Raw genomic sequence first — 18,553 nt, 5'->3', positions numbered from 1 at the left:
GGCTTTCCACCACGAGACCTTGCTATGGGAAGTGGTGTATGCCGACAGGGCTGCCAGGTGTACTTTCAGCGAGTTAAAAACCAATCCTGCATCTAGCAGGTGGAGCATGTATGTAACAATAGTGGAAGGAGTGCAATCAACAGGGTTGATTTGTCTACTCTGGCACCAGATAACGAACCTCTTCCACTTGTCAAAGTAACAGTGCCTTGTTTTTGGTTTCCTAGATTCCTTTAGGATGTCCATACACCTCTGTGGTAAATTGAGATGTCCAAACTCTATGACCTCAGGAGCCATGCTGCCAGGTTCATTGAGTTGGGTTGCTAGTGCACTGTTTGACCTTGGTGCTGGGACAGTAGGTTGTACCAGGCTGGAAGTTTGATGGGCTTGCACACCGCCATGCTGCATAGGTGTGGGAACCACGGTTGTCTTGCCCACATGGGAGCAACTAGGACGAGCGTCATCGACTCTCTGTTCATCTTGTTCACCACTTTCCTGATGAGAGGAGTTGGTGGAAAGGCGTACGCAAACATCCCTGACCAGTTCATCCACAGGGCGTTCCCCTGGGAGTCTGGTTGGGGGAACCTGGATGCAAATCCTGGGCATTGTCTGTTTTCGCTTGTGGCGAATAAGTCTATAGTAGGGAAACCCCACTGAGAGAAGATATCTTCTACGACCTCTCTGTGTAGAACCCATTTGTGTTCCTCTGGGAGGGAGTCTCTGCTCAGAGCATCCGCTAGGGAATTGAGCTCCCCTGGAACATTTTGTGATGACAGGAAGATGTTCCGTCTGAGTGCCCATATCCAGATTTTCTGGGCAAGCTGGGACAGATTTGGCGAACAAGTCCCTCCTTGCTTGTTCAGGTAGAACATGGCTGTTGTGCTGTCCGTCCGGATTTGCACTGACAGGTTTAGTAGGGGGGGGCTCGAACGCTTGAAGCGCTCTGAATACTGCCAGAAGCTCTAGCAGGTTGATGTGGTTCTTGGCCACTGAGGGAGACCAGAGACCCTGAGCTGTGTGGTGGAGATGGTGAGCTCCCCACCCCGTCAGACATGCATCGGTAGTGTCTACTGCCTGTACTTCGGGATCGTAAAAGGGTTTCCCCTGTGCGAGATTCTCTCTTGTCCACCAGTGAAGGCTTTGTACTAGTGTTGGCGAAACGACCACTAGATCGTCCCACTGACCACTTGCCTGAGACCACTGTTTCGCCAACCATTCCTGCATGGGACGCATGCGCAGGCGCGCGTGGGGGAGCAGGTAAATACATGACGCCATCATGCCCAGTAAACAAATTGCTTTGCGTACCGTTATTTTGCGACCGGACTGATAATGCAGAATTTGCAGTAGTATATTCCGAATTCTTTCCTCTGAAGGAAAGGTCAACCCCTCGAGTATCTAGGATTGCTCCTAGGAACTGTTTGGAGGTGCTTGGCACCAGGCTCGACTTTTTCTCGTTGATTGAGAAGCCTAACTCGTGGAGGAGGTCGATAGTCCTTTGAATGTTTGTCCTGCAAATTACTGGGGTTTCCCCCGTTATGAGCCAGTCGTCCAGATATGGGTACACCGGGATTGCTTCCCTGCATAGGTGTGCAGCCGCCACCGCCAGTACCTTGGTGAATACCCTTTGTGCTGAAGCTATCCCGAAGGGCAGTACCTTGAATTGGTAGTGTCGACTGTCCACCTTCAAGCGCAAGTACCTTCTGTGCGCTGGGAACATGGAAATATGAAAAAAAGCATCTTTCATATCCAAGGTTGCCATGTAATCCCCCCTTTTTTAGGAGGGGGATTACATTACCTCTTGTAGCGTAGTCATACGAAACTTTTGGGGCTTGACATACTTGTTGGCAGGCCGTAAGTCCAATACTGGGCGCATTGTCAAATCTTTCTTTGGCACAAGGAAGTAAGTTGAATAAATACCCTTGTTTACCTGGTATCCCGGGACGTGTTCTATCGTGACCTTTTCTAGCAGAATGGCGATCTCCTCGAGGAGAATCTTCTGATGTTCTAAAGAGTGTACTCTTTGTCGTAGAGGATGGTTCCGGGGACGCTGCAGTAGTTCTATACAGTACCCTGTGGATACTGTTGACAGCACCCATCTGTCTGATGTGATCCCTTCCCAAACCTGGGTGAAGTTGGAAATGCGTCCTCCTACTGGGGTTGCGTGAGAAGGGACCCTGAACTGAGCGTCGCTGCTTTGGTGGAGGCGTGCCGCTTCCCTTGCTGGGGCTGCCTCTGCCTTTACCACAACCTCTCCTATTACCCCTGCCGTAACCCTGGGTAGAATGTTGGCTGTTGTTCCACTGTGTACCCTGCCCCTGGGAACAGTTAGATCCTCTCTGGGAATTTTGGCCGCGTGGGCGACGAAAATTACTATTCCCTCTCTGGTTCAGGGGTTTATTGGTTAACTGGCCAAGGGACTTGAGTGTCTCGTATTCGTCCTTGGCATTCTTCAGTGCGTCTTCGACCGCCTTACCAAACAACAGATCGGCTTCCACCGGTTTGTCCAACAATGATGCCTGGGTTTCTGCCTTAAAACCAGACTGCCGTAACCACGCATGTCTCTTGATAACAGTGCCTTCTGCTATCAATCTGCCTGCTTTGTCCGTGGCGTCAAAGGTTGCTTTCAAAATGCAACCAGACACGGCTCTACCCTCTGCGGAAATCCAAGCTAACTGGCCCTTTAGAGGTTCAGGAGCAGAGGCTATGAGTGCCGCGACTTCTTCCCACTGATGGCAGATGTAGCTGGCCAACAGGGTGGTGAAGTTTGCAATCCTTGCTTGATAGGCGGACGTTGAGGCTATTTTCCTGCCGAAACCATATAGTTTTTTGCTCTCCTTGTCGGGAGGAGCTTCGGACGATGACAAGGGTGTTCCAGCCCTCTTACGAGAGTTAGTGACAACTAGGGAGTCTGGCTTCAGATGTCCTCTTATATAGAGAGGGTCAGAGTGGGCTGCCCTGAAAAGTTTTTCAACCCTGGGATTGACTGCTCTGGTGAGGTTCGGGTTCACCAGGGACGGGTCTATTCTTCGCTGAATGGACTTAAGGATAGGGATGGTCTGGGCAACAGGCCTCCTTTCTCCCACTAACTCCTCTGCGAAGTCCCTCTCCTCCTGGACACCGTGGGTGTCAATATGGAAATGTTCTGCTGCACGTGCGAGAACCTCGCAGGAGGGGTTGGTTATCGACAGGGGAGTTGGTAACCGGGGCTTAGTTTTCTACCGGGGAATCTACTCTGTAGGTTTCAGGGTCTTCCTCTTCCTCTTCTTGGTCCTCATCATCCCCATAGTAGCCCGTCCAGGTTTGCTCTTCTACCATGCCAAATTCTTGGTCCTCACCAAAGGAAGCCTCTCCTTGATACAGTGAGTATGGTCTGGAGTATGGTTGTACCTCGAAGGGGTCTGTAGCCCTCATCTGTGTTTCAAACCGGGGCTTCTTACTCGGGGGGATAGGATCATTAGAGCCTGAGGGTGTCGCCCCTTGTGGATCATACGAAAGGAAATGTCTGGATTTTTATCATAAAAATCAGCCAAAGAAGACATCCTTGACCTGACCCTATCTATGTCTTCACTGGACCATTTTTTGGAACTGGGAATGACTCTCTCAGCAAGTCTAGGGGATTTATCTTGAGTAGATTTGCTGGCTTTAGACATATCAGCAGACCTGGTCTTGTCTGTCTGTTTAGGGGGAGTGGTGTGTTTCACAGGTGTGGAAGAGTGCAAAGGCTGCTTCTTCTGCTGTTTTCCCCCCTCCCCGTGAGTGGAAAAATGTTTTCCCTGTCCTTTTGTGGCTCCGGAGGTTTTCGACGCCTGGCGTCGAGGATCAGGGGTAGGGTCCCTGTCCTTCGAGCGTGGGGCCTCGCTGATTTTGTCTGCGGGCTCCGACTCCTGGAGCGCGGCCTAGGGGTGGAAGTCGTCGTTGTCCTCCGACGATCAAACTTCTGTTAGCCTAGTAAGCGAGGCACTCTTGGCAAGAGTGGATGATTGCCTGGAGTCATGCGGCGATCTCGATCGAGAACGCCCAGAGGACACCGAATCGGACCGTTCTGTTTGTGCCTCTTTCCGAGCACTCGACGTCGTCGAGTCTCGGTTGGACTTCGTGTGTTTAGTGTGTGTGGGGTGTGTGAAGCGCTTGTGTCGCCGGGGGTCTTACCCATAGCCGCCCTGCCGGACAACCTTCCGAGGTCGGGGACTTGCGCTCGGCTGTCTTTCGACGCCGTAATGCCCTCGCCGTCCAAAAGTACGGCGTCGCTGCCGCCGCTGAAGGCGCCCTCCGCTGCCATGGCCGCCTGCCTGGCGTGGTGGGCCCAACGCTTCGAACGGTCCTTAAGTGTCTTAGGTTTAAACCTACTACACGCTCTGCAGTTCGCTTCGGGGTGGTCCCTCGGCAAGCAGAGATTGCACGTGGCGTGCCTGTTGACCCAAGCGTATTTGCAATTGCACTTGGGGCAGAATTGAAAAGGGGTACCCTCCATACGCACCTTGAGGCAGCGGGCTGTTAAGTGTACGAAATGTATAAGGTGTACCTATATACCAAGTATGTACAACCCCCCACTCTCCCTACTTGCAGGGCCGAGGCCAGAGGCCTTCGAGGCCCAAATCCGTCGTGCAGCAGCCGACGGTCGATTTCTTCTCCAGCCGGCGTCGAGTGTCGAAGTTCGACGTTGGGGTGGGGAAGGATGTAAATAAATTATATTTTAGCAAAAGTATGGCTAAGGCCAGGGGACTCCGCAAAATGCTTCCGACCAGTATGGTGGAAAAAAACAATCTGAGGATTCCAGACGCGTGAGGGATCTTGGGTACAGTGGACGTCACACTAGGGATAGTATTACTGGCACGCCCTGTGTCGACGCCCATTTTCGAGTTTCGAAAAAAAAACGAATACTCAGCAGCTTCCACTAGATGTCGGCCTATGCACAGCATGTGATCTAAGCAGATTCCACAAGCCTCAGAAATATATATATCTAATTTGCAATTTGTAAGAGCTCCGCATAAGGTGACCAGCTAGCTGGGCGGAAAAGAAAAACAATCTGAGGGACCTCAACTTGTGAGGGATTTTGGGTACACTACATGTCACGTTAGAAATAGTGTTACAGGCACGCCCAGGTCGACGTCCCCTTTCGATCCTCAAAATACAAGATGCAATACTCTGCGGTTACCACTAGATGGACTGAATTTGAGTGGGCTGTGGGTGGGGTTCCAAAGCAGAATGTCATTAAAGTGCGCTTTGTTAGGTAATGGGTTTTATTACCCTCTAACTGGATTTCACGGTAGAGTAGCATGCTACAACAGGTTTCAATTGTTAACTTGTGACAGTCTACGCTGGTAGGTGACTCAGCGCAGTGGATATAAATGAATTTTCCTACTCTTAAGAGTTCATATTTAACAGCCTAATTTTCTATGTTCTTGTTTATGTATGATGACCATCCGTCTACCCTCCGGTTGTCTTCAGTCAACATCATCTGGAGTGTGTAATCAGGTACTGAGAGGCCTGGTAGTCTCAAGAGCTGCAGAGCAAGAGTCCAACCTGAGGTTGCCGGTCTGAAGCATCAATGTCCACAGGTGAAATGTATAGTGGAAATGCATAGGGGTATGGACTCAAGTCTGGGTGCCCATTGCCTTCTTGATGGTGGCAGCAGCCTGGTTCAAAGCAGTCAATGAGGACCACAGACAAATGCGGGAGAAGGGAATGTGGGCTTGGGGTATATGTGGGTGGCATTGCCTATAAGAGGGTGGAGTGCACAGATCTGCAGTACGATGGCAGTAAGTAGTACAAATAGCTGAATCATGTATATATAGACTAACAACAAAAAGTTCAAAATAAATTCTGTCTTTTCATTAGACCCATGCATGTAGGCTTTTTACGTTGTACTAGGTAAGTGACACATCGTAGTTGGCAACAGCAGAAAGCACCTTTCAGAGCAAAACAATGCAAAGTCAGACAGATTAATGAGTTCCAGAGTGCTAATTCCCAATTGCTACTGAAGCTAGTTCATTGGATTGCAAAGTCAACACTTTCAGCAAAAAAGCATTTTGCAACAACCTATTTAGAAAATCAGTAACATTTGTGAACAAAGAAGTTGAGTAGAAGCTCCAAAACAATGTGATTAAGGGAACAAATAGTCTCTCAGTTTGAATGCATGCTACCTACCAGTTGCTTTGACCAGTATTTAACTGTGGTAGTTATCAAAAGTGTTTAAGTATACAAAAAACACAAACCTTTGCAATTTTGTTTACTTTAGCTGAGGGCGTGGATGGTGGAGGGGTTTCTGGGCTTGGCTCGATTTCCTCATCCGGTGCAAGATCTGGATTTAGTGCAAATATACTCTCAAGATCAATCTATTGGAAAATAAAATGGAAAAACATCTACATAAATATATGCCACATTGGGAAAATAAAGGATACTTGAAAAAATGAGCTGTGCTAAAGGTGAGATGAACTGACTAATGCTCTGCAGGGATGAGCAATGTCTAAAACACCTACTCAACCCCCATATTACTACTAAACCAGCAGCGATCCCAATCAATACTCCTTTGCCTATTTTGGTAGCACAGGCAAAAGGCAGGAGGGTTGTGAGCTGATAGTTACAAAACAATAGGCTGGTGGTATTAAAAAATAAAAGAATGTCCAACCAAGCTTCTACAACAAATAGAAACTTCAATAAAAACGAACAATTCGAATAACTGATAAATAAAGGCCAACCTTGTAAAGTGAACGTAGACTGCAGACTTTTGAATAAAGAGCACTCTGGGTTGATAGGCAGGGGTGCTCAGGCACACTATTTTAGCAACACTTTGCCTTTTCAAGACATGTCCTTGAACATTGAAAGTAGAGGGGGATAAAAGTCACAAAAACTTTATGGTGGATAACGGGGACTGGGCCTCTTCAAATACTTTTGGTTCTCATTCTGGGGGTTCAACAGGCTTCTAGAAGCTTCCTGAATAGTGATTTGGTGTTGGGCTAATAAGCTGGTTAACTCGGACCAGCAAACCGTGTGGTCCAAGCAGCAACGGCACAAGACACAAAGGTTGGGGGGGGGGGATGTGATGTTCAGCGTCAGTTTAGCTAACAAGAAGATGGAGGGAGTGAACCAGAATCCAGGGCTTTTCCTCGGCTTTAGGGTTACAGTGTAGGGTCTCTGGGGTCAAGGAAAGACCTTTCGTCCAGGAAGGTTTGTAGAGGGCACTTGCAGGGGTTCTACCACCTGCAGCAGAAAGGCCCTCGTACCAGTGACTCAGTGGCAATAGGCCTTGTCCAGGCTGCTGTAATAAGTGTGCTTTGCCTTCTGACATCATACCCAAAGTGCTTGGTCTGAAGGAAGTGAGGAGGGTCATACATTTGGAGAGTCCCAGCAGAAACCAACATGTTAGATCCCCCTCAGCCTACCTCTCTCCCCTGGTCACTCTAACCTTTACCCTTTCCCCTTTCCCCTTTCCAATAGCCACCGACTCCGAATGAACTACATTGAATTCGATCAGCAACCGGGGGCAAGTGTGATATATCAGGACTGCCTGTTGAACACAGATTCCCAGGAGACCTTATTGGACTGCCTTATTGATCCAAGCAAGACAGCTAATACAACATCAGCACCATCATACATGAGCACTGCTCACCAAGCCAACACCAATACATCAAGTGTTGTGGCTATATAATTGTGTGACCCTAGTAGTCACCATGCCATAACAAGGCATGGCTTAGATTTACAGATCAATGTACCCAAGGTAGACTAGGATACAGAATTACTCTATTTTGAATCAGCAGATGTGGCTTTTTAATCCTCTGCATTTTGAAAATTAAGTCACATGTGAATTCTTGACAGATGCTGAAATACAATGAACCTGCCCTGCTGCAGAGCGCTTACTGGGGATGTATTGAGACTGTCTCAGGAAAGGCACATGGGTGCACTATAATTTTGACATGGTGCATTATGAAAGGAGGGGGTCCTGATGTGCAGACCTTTTCATAAGCAGAATTACCACCATAGTTTTAGTAATACAAAATAAACTCAACAGATGGTATTCTTAACAAAAAGGGATTTTTTTAAAAAAGGGAAATTAACGACCTTGTGACATTTGCTACAATGTAGCACAAAGCAAAATAGCATGCTCGTACAGTAATAATTTGAATCAGTTACAACATAGGGCTATGTAATATGTCATTTTACAATGGCCTGACTGTTATAGTTAGATGCTTTGAATACTTCTCACATCAAATGATTAGGTCAGGAAAAGAACAAAAAAGGGTTTTGAAAAACAAGCAAGTTGCCAAACTGGTAACCAAACTTCAACCCCAAACACCAGAATTCTCCTGATTCAAAGAATTCCTTGCATTGCCTATGTGAATCATTGCATAAAAGAAGCTCATTACATTTACTGGATTTTCACTTGTGTGGTGCGGGTCGCAAACGAATAAATAAAATAAATTAAGTTGTACTATTAGTTTTTTAGGCTAAGCTAGCTCACTTTGTTGAAAGTATCTGTAGCAACATTCACATAGATTTGCATAGTAGCAAAGCAAGTTCGCTTAAGAGTTGCCTCGACTCGTCCATTATCAGCAAATTCACAGGGTTCAAAATTGGAGGGAGCTGGGAGCTATTGAGCTGCAGCCTGTGGTCTAGAAGTGCCTGGTTAGCCTGACACAGGAGCGACTTTTGGCTCCTCAGGTCAACGGATGCATAACAAACACACCTATATGAATTTAAGTGTGCGCTTGGGTCAATCGTTTTTTGGGACATGTTTGTACAACATTTAAAGCATAAATAACAGACACATTTTTATTTTTGCATCTTTAATGGAAGTTAGATTTGCAGAGCACTATGTACTAGATCCTTGCTCCGCCATTTCCATGCCTGAAGTCATATGCAAGTTCAAGAAGACAACTGATGTGGACTTGTACAAACAAACTTGCTAAACAAGGTATAGTATTCAGAAGTCTTCTACAGGTTATCAGACTTCTTTTGTTCCACAGAAGCTGGACATGCCTCAGTTGTACCCTCGTCTAAAACAATTAGCTTAGCAGCTGGTCCTAGAAAGCAAAAAGCATCTGCCAGAAAACAATGGCGCTTGCCCATACATTGCTGAAAGAGACAGCACCTCAAATTGTGCCGAGTCACAACATGATTTGACGGATGGCTAACCCCTCTCTTCTGAAAAGGGAGTCTGACCGCAGCTCCCATTTGCAGGGGGCGTCAACCGGCCCAGGGAGCCTATATTACAGTTGCTCACATCAGTGTGTTATGACAGAAGCACTTACCCACTCCCAAAGTTCCATGGCCACAACAAACATTTGAGAGCAGAGATATTCCCACTTGCTTGTTCACTTAGAACATCAGTTATTACAGTTCATGTGTACACCAAGCAATTTCCCACGTATTTGAAGACATGGGTGTGAAAATAAATGTTTGATGGGGTTATTGTTCCAGGGTAGTACTCCAAGCAAACTCCGAAGAGGCATTGGTTCAGGAACACTCGGGCACAATTAGGACCTCAATGACCGACAAGCCATGCAAAAACAAATATCTGCATACATTGTGACTAGTTGAGTAGCCACACACACACACACAGTTATCAAATAGAGTTCAACTTTATTTGTGTTTAATGACAGAGAACTCTCCTAGCCCATGATAACGAGATATTCACTCTACAAGTTTTGCTCCATTACACATATTCCAAATCAAAAGATTGTGTCCCACTCTCCTAGTTGCATCCTGTGTCTACTAGAACTGGTGATCTTTGCCAGACGCAGAGGCTGGTACCGGTCTCCGAGGGATTTATTGGACCACACCCTGGGGACCACATGGACATTTTCCTTATCCCTTAAAAGGGCCAGTTGCAAAAGGAGTTTGACAAAAGAGTGGTGCAAGATTTGATTAACTGGCCATCTAGTTGGAGGTAAATGTGGCTACCCTAAATATAAGATGAGCAGCCACTAGCACCATCTTGGCGAGGCCTCCCGAGACAGTGTAAATACTAAACAAACATTTTGTATTGGAAATATTTCATCCACAAGGAACTTTGGAAAGGATCTGTGCAGGGGCCCCGAGCGGAACGTGTAGACGGGCCCAAATGCGATCTATGGTACATTGCTCATCGCTCAACTGAAGAGAACATATGACCTGCTGCACCATCACCGTCTTTAAGTGCTTAGCTGGATTTTGCCGGGTGAACCGGAGAAGGTTCAAAACGGTCTATACTCCTACCTTTTTCCCATCACTACAAAGAAGTGGAAAAAGAACCAGTCCTGTCTGCGAGGAGTGGCCCTCTTTCATAGCAACCAAATACAGTCAGGCTTGGATCTCCATGATCAGCTCTGTATTCACTTGCTGTACATGGTGGAAAGCAGTATGATGATGTATGTACCCAAGGCAATAATGGAATGGACACATGAGTCCTGTCTGACTTTGCCACTCAGCAGCACCACTGACATGACAAGAGGAACCAAGGAGAATGGTGAATAGACAATGGGGAAATGGAGGCAGAGGACTTGAGGGCCAGGTGCACATTATCCCTGGTCTCAGCATTGTAAAGCATCTCAGTTTGCTGCAGTTAAAAAAGGTAGAGCTTTGATGTCAGGAGGGTTAGCAGGTCTTCAGGTTAGAGTCTGGAAAGGGGCCTAAGCCGCAATGAAAGGGTTGCATTCACTGAAATATTGGGTCAGCCACACAATTGGTAAGGGCTGCCACGATCTGACTTAATGGAACTCTTTCTGGGGGATATCTCCAGATATGGACTTTGCTTGAATACAGACATCCATTCACTAACAGATCATATCTAGTCATGACATACTGCAGCACTGGAACTATGACCTGCAGAAGAATGATCATGTATGTATGGTCACATCCCTCACATTCAGCCAGCACAGGAACAAGGCCTTGCTGCAGGACCATGCTCTGGAACAGCAGAGGAAATACCCTCAAACTGATTTAAAAAACTGCCACCTAGGCTGTGATGCTGGAAATACCTTATGAGGGACAGGGACTCCAGTCCTTGTCCTACCACTTCTCTGTGTGTGTTTTCCTTATATGTTTTCTGCCACCGGGGTCCAGCCTGGACCTCTGGCAGTGCAGCTCTCCAGTTTATCTTTTGGTGAACACCACACATGGGATACCCATATGGACCCATGGGTGGGGAGGGGGTGCACCCTTGTACTACTTGTGCATGTTTTGGGCACCTGTGTGTTGCACACAGAGCAGGGTATATAGTCTGGTTGCAGCTACATGCAGTGGCTCGGAGTGTCCTCCATTTTGGGATACCCAGGCCCTACCATAGGAGTCAATGGATTACTACACAAAAGCAAGATGGCCACTGTGGCCTCTTGGTTTCTTTTGCCTTTTACGCTGTCTCCCAAAGTCCTGGGAAGCCCGGACTCTGTCCCTTCCTCCTGAATGGCTGTTGGGTGGAAATACCATATATGGCTCTGGGGCTACCTCCTGTCAGAATGACTGGAGCCTTCCCAGGTGTTGTGGGTACACCCTAGGGGTGGGACCTTTGTGAATGGAGTTGGGCGTCAACTCACATTCTCTGCTGTGGGTGTCTGGTTTCTGTGCATGATACAATGAATAAAACGGCCCTGACTGAAACTGACATGAATTCAGTGTAGTGTGCTGAAAGGCTGGGTACTTGCCCCAATCCACATCCTTTGTTATGGTGTCTGGGAGGAGTGAATGGCCTGAATGCCTGTGACCCAGATTGCCTGCCTCCATGAATTCATGCAATTCTGTCCGATTGGCTGACTGAGCCTGGCTCAGCCAGAGTGAATGAAGGACATATAGTCATAGAACAACTCTATATTTACATAAAGCCAGTGTGGCCATTTCAAGGTGGGCAGTGCCAATGTGCTAGGAATGGCAATGCATTCGGACTAATGGTCCTTTGTCAGGGCAACTAGCTTACTCAGTTGCAGCAACACGAGTGGGGCGCCTATAAGTGCAGACTGTAGTGCCTGACTGAATAAAGCCATTCTTAGTCAAGGGGAGTTCGCATCAGATAGAATGCTACTAATGTCAGTTGAAAGGGTAAGAATAATACAGATGCTCCCAGCGCTCCAAAGTGCCGCTACCATGCTTACTGTTGTGAAGAGAGCTCCTGCTGGGATGTTCTGTGCCTTTACCCTACCATACGGAGGGCAGAAGTACAGATATCCCCTCCAGTCTTTACACATGCCATTTAAGTCATTAAAGGATACCTACAGAGAGAAAACAGTATGCATAATCTACATCACTTAGTTGGGGACATTACGCCTGTTGGAGGAGTCCTGGAATTATGAAATCAAGAGGAAGAAAATCTGGTCATTTAGTGAACAGTAAAAAAAAAAAGTGACCATGTCGACTTTTCAGTCCTTTCATTGACCAGAACTGTATTGTTTTAAAGGTTTCCCTTTTTTCTCAAAATGCAAATATTGGTTATTAAACCAAACATAGTAAAAGTGAGGTGCATAAGCATCCTATCCATACCCTTTTCACACCTCCCATTGCACCCATAACCTCTGATAGCGCTCCACAAAAAAATAGAAAAAAAACAAAACACTAAATCACCTTTCTAGAAGGAAAACCACTTGGGAACTGTTCCCACATCCCTCCCCCATAGCAGGAGAAGACTAATGTTAAGGAAGGACATTTAGTAGACCACAACATCTCATCATCCATGCATGCAGTTCATACTTACAGGACAATAACCCCTCTGTCCCTACTAATATTCAGAACTGGTCCTTGAACTCAGCATGGATCCCACTCTCCTTGTTTGGCTTCTACCAGGCTCTGAAGTCTGTAAAGCCCACAACTGGCTATACATTGAAGTTAGGACCCTCCACCATCTATGAACAGAACTTCTTCTCTGCTTATAGACCCTTCACCAATGTCTGCCACTGATTAACACCTCCCTCACACACAAACCCCCAGAGTCTGTCGAGGGCCCAGTCGCCTTCGTGTCACTGCGGGGGATGGGGCACTGGTAAGGGTTAGTTATCACAGGTTTTCCCCATCTTGGATAAAGTTTTACTTCTTGGAGATTTTAATTACTGGTTATACGATAAAAATGATGTGCAGGCTAAAGCACTTGATAAGGCCTTTTCTAAACTTGGTTTTTCTCAATTTGTCAAGGTTTCCACACATGTGAAAGGGAAAACTATTCATTGGTTAGCAGGAAACAATGTCACTCCTACCACTCAAACTATGCCACTGGTCTGATCACAATTATCCACTTTGAAATTTCGTCTGAAAAAAAAGTCATAAATAAGAAGCCTACTACCACCATAACTCGCTGCAGAAATCTGAAAAAGTTGACTCCAGAAGCCCTGGACCCATGCACCCGTACGCTGCAGGAGAAATTGACAGATGAATGTTCAGTAGATGAAATGACAGACACTCATCAACATACTATGCAGGAAGCAGTGGGCACTTTAGCACCTTTGCAGAAAAAGGTACTACTAAAGAGACCAATTCTTGGTTTCCTCTGACTTACAAGAATTGAAAGGTAATAAGATTAAAGCCTTATCTAAATGGAAAGGCTCCCTAACAGTTTTTGACAAAAGAATTCTACAAAACAAATGTAAAAAATTATAAAAAGTCTAATCAACATGGCTAAAAAAGCCTATTTCGATGATCGTATAAATAAAAAACAATCCCAACCCAAGGAACTTTTTAAAGAGTTGGAAACAACTAAAAGTAATACGGACACAATTATCACAGATGCCAACTGGTGTAACCTAGCTCAAGAGGTAATTGTTATGCTGATGACCAAGAGGCTTCTAGTCTTTCAGTATGTATTTATTTGTAAGCTAACAGACACAAAGGCCCCAGCAATGCCAGTGCAGCTACAGGGAACTCTGCACTTCTCCAACTGGCACAACCTGGAATCCTGCAAAAGAAAACAAGAACACTGACAGCATCAGAACTTCCGTCATAAAAAAATTCTATATGACATGGTGGCAATCCAACCAAGCCACATAACATCTCCCTATTTTCACACTTACATGTGAGAATATATATGGGATACATTACTCACCGTAATCGTATTTCTGATGCTTGTATCTGCTTAGATTCACATGCTGTGCATAGGCCGACAGCTAGTGGAAGGTGCATAGGCCGACAGCTAGTGGAAGTTGCAGAGTATTAGTTTGTTTTTCGAAACTCGAAAATGGGCGTCGACACAGGGCGTGCCAGTAATACTATCCCTAGTGTGACCTCCACTGTACCCATAATCCCTCACGCGTGTAGGACCCTCAGATTGTATTTTTTCTGACATGAGGAGTAGCGCGAGTACAGATAATCCAAGCAGATAGAAAGAAAGGTAAGACTACAAGCATCCATGCGCCTTCTCTCAGAGGGGAGGAAGGGTGGGTCGCATGTGAATCTAAGCAGATACAAGCATCAGAAATACGATTACGGTGAGTAATGTATCCCTTCTGAGGCTTGTGGAATCTGCTTAGATCACATGCGGTGCATAGATTAGCGAGCAGTACCTGAAGGAGGTGGGATGTGAGAAGGGTCATGAGCAAATAAATGTCTTAGAACCGCTTGTCCCACTTGTGCATTTGTCTTGGAATGTGTGTCAATGCAGTAGTGCTGAGTAAAAGTGTGAATAGAGATCCAAGTAGCTGCTTTGCAAATGGTGTCAAGGGGTACATTTGCAATGAAAGCCAGAGTGGCCACAATGCCTCTAGTAGAGTGGGCTCTTGGCGTGAAAGGCAGAGTTTTTTCAGAAAGGGAGTAACACAGCTGGATACAGTTAATAATCCACTTAGAGATGGCACCTTTAGAGACGCGATCCCCCTCTCTGCCTGTAGCTATGGAGACAAACAGTTGGTCTGTTTTCCGTAGCGGTCTGGTCTTGTTTACATAGTAGAGGACCGCCCTACGCACATCTAGGGTGTGTAGTTTCACCTTAGCCGAGCTTTGTGGGTTTTGGAAGAAAGCCGGAAGCTCGATGGACTGGTTTACATGGAATTTAGATATAAATTTAGGTGAGAACCTAGGGTGTGTGCGTAAAACCAGTTTGTCTTTATGGAGAGTAAAGAAGGGATCCTGCACTGACAGAGCCTGAATTTCACTGAACCTTCTTATAGAAGTAATAGCTACTAAGAAGGCCGTTTCATAAGTCAGGTGTTTGAGACTGCTTTTATGCATGGGCTCGAAAGGGGAGCCCATGAGCTTGGCTTGCACCACATTAAGGTCCCACCCTGGTGGTGGGTTTGAAATAGGAGGGTGAACTCTCTTTACTCCTTCCATGAAGGCTTTAACTACTGGTACTTTCCACCACGAAACCTTGCTATGGGAAGTGGTGTAAGCCGACAGGGCTGCCAGGTGTACTTTCAGTGAGTCAAAAACCAATCCTGCATCCAGCAGGTGGAGCATGTATGTAACAATAGTGGAAGGAGTGCAATCAACGGGGTTGATTGATCTACTCTGGCACCAGATAACAAACCTCTTCCACTTGTCAAAGTAACAGTGCCTTGTGTTTGGTTTCCTAGATTCCTTTAGGATGCAAACCCTGGGCATTGTCTGTTTTCGCTTGTGGCGAATAGGTCTATAGTGGGGAAACCCCACTGAGAGAAGATATCTTCTACGACCTCTCTGTGTAGAACCCATTCGTGTTCCTCTGGGAGGGAGTCTCTGCTCAGAGCATCCACTAGGGAATTGAGCTCCCCTGAAACATTTTGTGATGACAGGAAGATGTTCCGTCTGAGTGCCCATATCCAGATTTTCTGGGCAAGCTTGGACAGATTTGGCGAGCGAGTCCCTCCTTGCTTGTTCAGGTAGAACATGGCTGTTGTGCTGTCCGTCCGGATTTGCACTGACAGGTTTAGCAGGTGGGGCTCGAACGCTTGAAGCGCTCTGAACACTGCCAGAAGCTCTAGCAGATTGATGTGGTTTTTGGACACTGAGGGAGACCAGAGACCCTGAGCTGTGTGGTGGAGATGGTGAGCTCCCCACCCAGTCAGACATGCATCGGTAGTGACTACTGCCTGTACTTCGGGATCGTAAAAGGGTTTTCCCTGTACAAGATTCTCTCTTGTCCACCAGTGAAGGCTGTGTACTAGTGTTGGCGAAACGACCACTAGATCGTCCCACTGACCACTTGCCTGAGACCACTGTTTCGCCAACCATTCCTGCATGGGACGCATGCGCAGGTGCGCGTGGGGGACCAGGTAAATACATGACGCCATCATGCCCAGTAAACGCATTGCTTTGCGTACAGTTATTTGGTGACCGGACTGATAATGCGGAATTTGCAGTAGTATATTCCGAATTCTTTCCTCTGAAGGAAAGGTCAACCCCTCGAGTATCTAGGATTGCTCCTAGGAACTGTTTGGAGGTGCTTGGCACCAGGCTTGACTTTTTCTCGTTGATTGAGAAGCCTAACTCGTAGAGGAGGTCGATAGTCCTTTGAATGTTTGTCCTGCAAATTACTGGGGTTTCCCCCGTTATGAGCCAGTCGTCCAGATAAGGGTACACCGGGATTGCCTCCCTGCGTAGGTGTGCAGCCGCCACCGCCAGTACCTTGGTGAATACCCTTGGTGCCGAAGCTATCCCGAAGGGCAGTACCTTGAATTGGTAGTGCCGACTGTCCACCTTGAAGCGCAAGTACCTTCTGTGCGCTGGGAACATGGAAATATGAAAATAAGCATCTTTCATATCCAAGGTTGCCATGTAATCCCCTTTTTTAGGAGGGGGGGGATTACCTCTTGTAGCGTAGTCATACAAAACTTTTGGGGCTTGACATACTTGTTGGCAGGCCGTAAGTCCAATACTGGGCGCATTGTCAAATCTTTCTTTGGCACAAGGAAGTAAGTTGAATAAATACACTTGTTTACCTGGTGTCCCGGGACGAGTTCTATCGCGTCCTTTTCTAGCAGAATGGCGATCTCCTCGAGGAGAATCTTCTGATGTTCTAAAGAGTGTACTCTTTGTCGTGGAGGATGGTTCCGGGGACGCTTCAATAGTTCTATATAGTACCCTGTGGATACTGTTGACAGCACCCATCTGTCTGATGTGATCCCTTCCCAATCCTGGGTGAAGTTGGAAATGCGTCTCCCTACTGAGGTTGCGTGAGAAGGGACCCTGAACTGAGCGTCACTGCTTTGGTGGAGGCGTGCCACCTCCTTTGCTGGGGCTGTCTCTGCCTTTACCACGACCTCTCCTATTACCCCTGCCGTAACCCTGGGTAGACTGTTGGCTGTTGTTCCACTGTGTACCTTGCCCCTGGGAATAGTTAGATCCTCTCTGGGAATTTTGGCTGCGTGGGCGACGAAAATTACTATTCCCTCTCTCGTTAGGGGGTTTATTGGTTAACTGGCCAAGGGACTTGAGTGTCTCATATTCGTCCTTGGCATTCTTCAGTGTGTCCTCGACCGCCTTACCAAACAGATCGGCTTCCACCGGTTTGTCCAACAACGATGCCTGGGTTTCTGCCTTAAAACCAGACTGCCGTAACCACGCATGTCTCTTGATAACAGTGCCTTCTGCTATAATCTGCCTGCGTTGTCCGCGGCGTCAAAGGTTGCTTTCAAAATGCAACCAGACACAGCTCTACCCTCTGCGGAAATCCGAGCTAACTGGCCCTTTAGAGGTTCCGGAGCAGAGGCTATGAGTGTCGCGACTTCTTCCCACTGATGGCAGGTGTAGCTGGCCAACAGGGTGGTGGAGTTTGCAATCCTTGCTTGATAAGCGGACGTTGAGGCTACTTTCCTGCCGAAACCATATCGTTTTTTGCTCTCCTTGTCGGGAGGAGCTTCGGACGATAAGGTTGTTCCAGCCCTCTTACGAGTGTTAGTGACAACTAGGGAGTCTGGCTTCAGATGTCCTCTTATATAGAGAGGGTCAGACTGGGCTGCCCTGAAAAGTTTTTCAACACTGGGATGGACTGCTCTGGTGAGGCTCGGGTTCACCAGGGACGGGTCTATTCTTCACTGAATGGACTTAAGGATAGGGATGGTCTGGGCAACAGGCCTCCTTTCTCCCACTAACTCTTCTGCGAAGTCCCTCTCCTCCTGGACACCGTGGGTGTCAATATGGAAATGTTCTGCTGCACGTGCGAGAACCTCGTTTAGGAGGGGTTGGTTATCGACAGGGGAGTCGGTAACTGGGGCTTCATTTTTTATACCGGGGAATCTACTCTGTAGTTTTCAGGGTCTTCCTCTTCCTCTTCTTGGTCCTCATCATCCCCATAGTAGCCCATCCCGGTTTGCTCTTCTACCATGCCAAATTCTTGGTCCTCACCAAAGGAAGCCTCTCCTTGATACAGTGAGTATGGCCGAGAGTATGGTTGTACCTCGAAGGGGTCTGTAGACCTCATCGATGTCTCAAACCGGGGCTTTTTACTCGGGGGATAGGATCGTTAGAGCCTGAGGGTGTCGCCCCTTGTGGATCATACGAAAGGAAATGGTCTGGATTTTTATCGTAAAAGTCAGCCAAAGAAAACATCCTTGACATGACCCTATTTATGTCTTCACTCAACCATTTTTTGGAACTGGGAATGACTCTCTCAGCAAGTCTCGGGGATTTATCTTGAGTAGATTTGCTGGTTCTAGACATATCAGCAGACCTGGTCTTGTCTGTCTGTTTA

At 47.0% G+C, this 18,553-nt stretch overlaps 1 protein-coding gene across 4 annotated transcripts in view; it reads right to left on the bottom strand.

Moving 5' to 3' along the window:
• The window catches only part of KIF2A (kinesin family member 2A), a 1,079,703-nt gene that overhangs the window by 831,782 nt on the left and 229,368 nt on the right, over positions 1-18,553 (bottom strand). For all 4 annotated transcript variants that reach the window (XM_069627337.1, XM_069627336.1, XM_069627334.1 and 1 more), the window contains exon 3: positions 6,213-6,332. In XM_069627337.1, coding sequence (XP_069483438.1) covers positions 6,213-6,332 — 120 coding nt within the window. The remainder of the gene's footprint in view (positions 1-6,212; positions 6,333-18,553) is intronic.

The sequence above is a fragment of the Ambystoma mexicanum genome, chromosome 6p (genome assembly GCF_040938575.1).
Source record: "Ambystoma mexicanum isolate Mex_15411 chromosome 6p, UKY_AmexF1_1, whole genome shotgun sequence".
Lineage (NCBI taxonomy): Eukaryota > Metazoa > Chordata > Amphibia > Caudata > Ambystomatidae > Ambystoma > Ambystoma mexicanum.
Note: the sequence above shows the minus strand (reverse complement) of the source record. Positions and strands in the feature narration are given on the sequence as shown.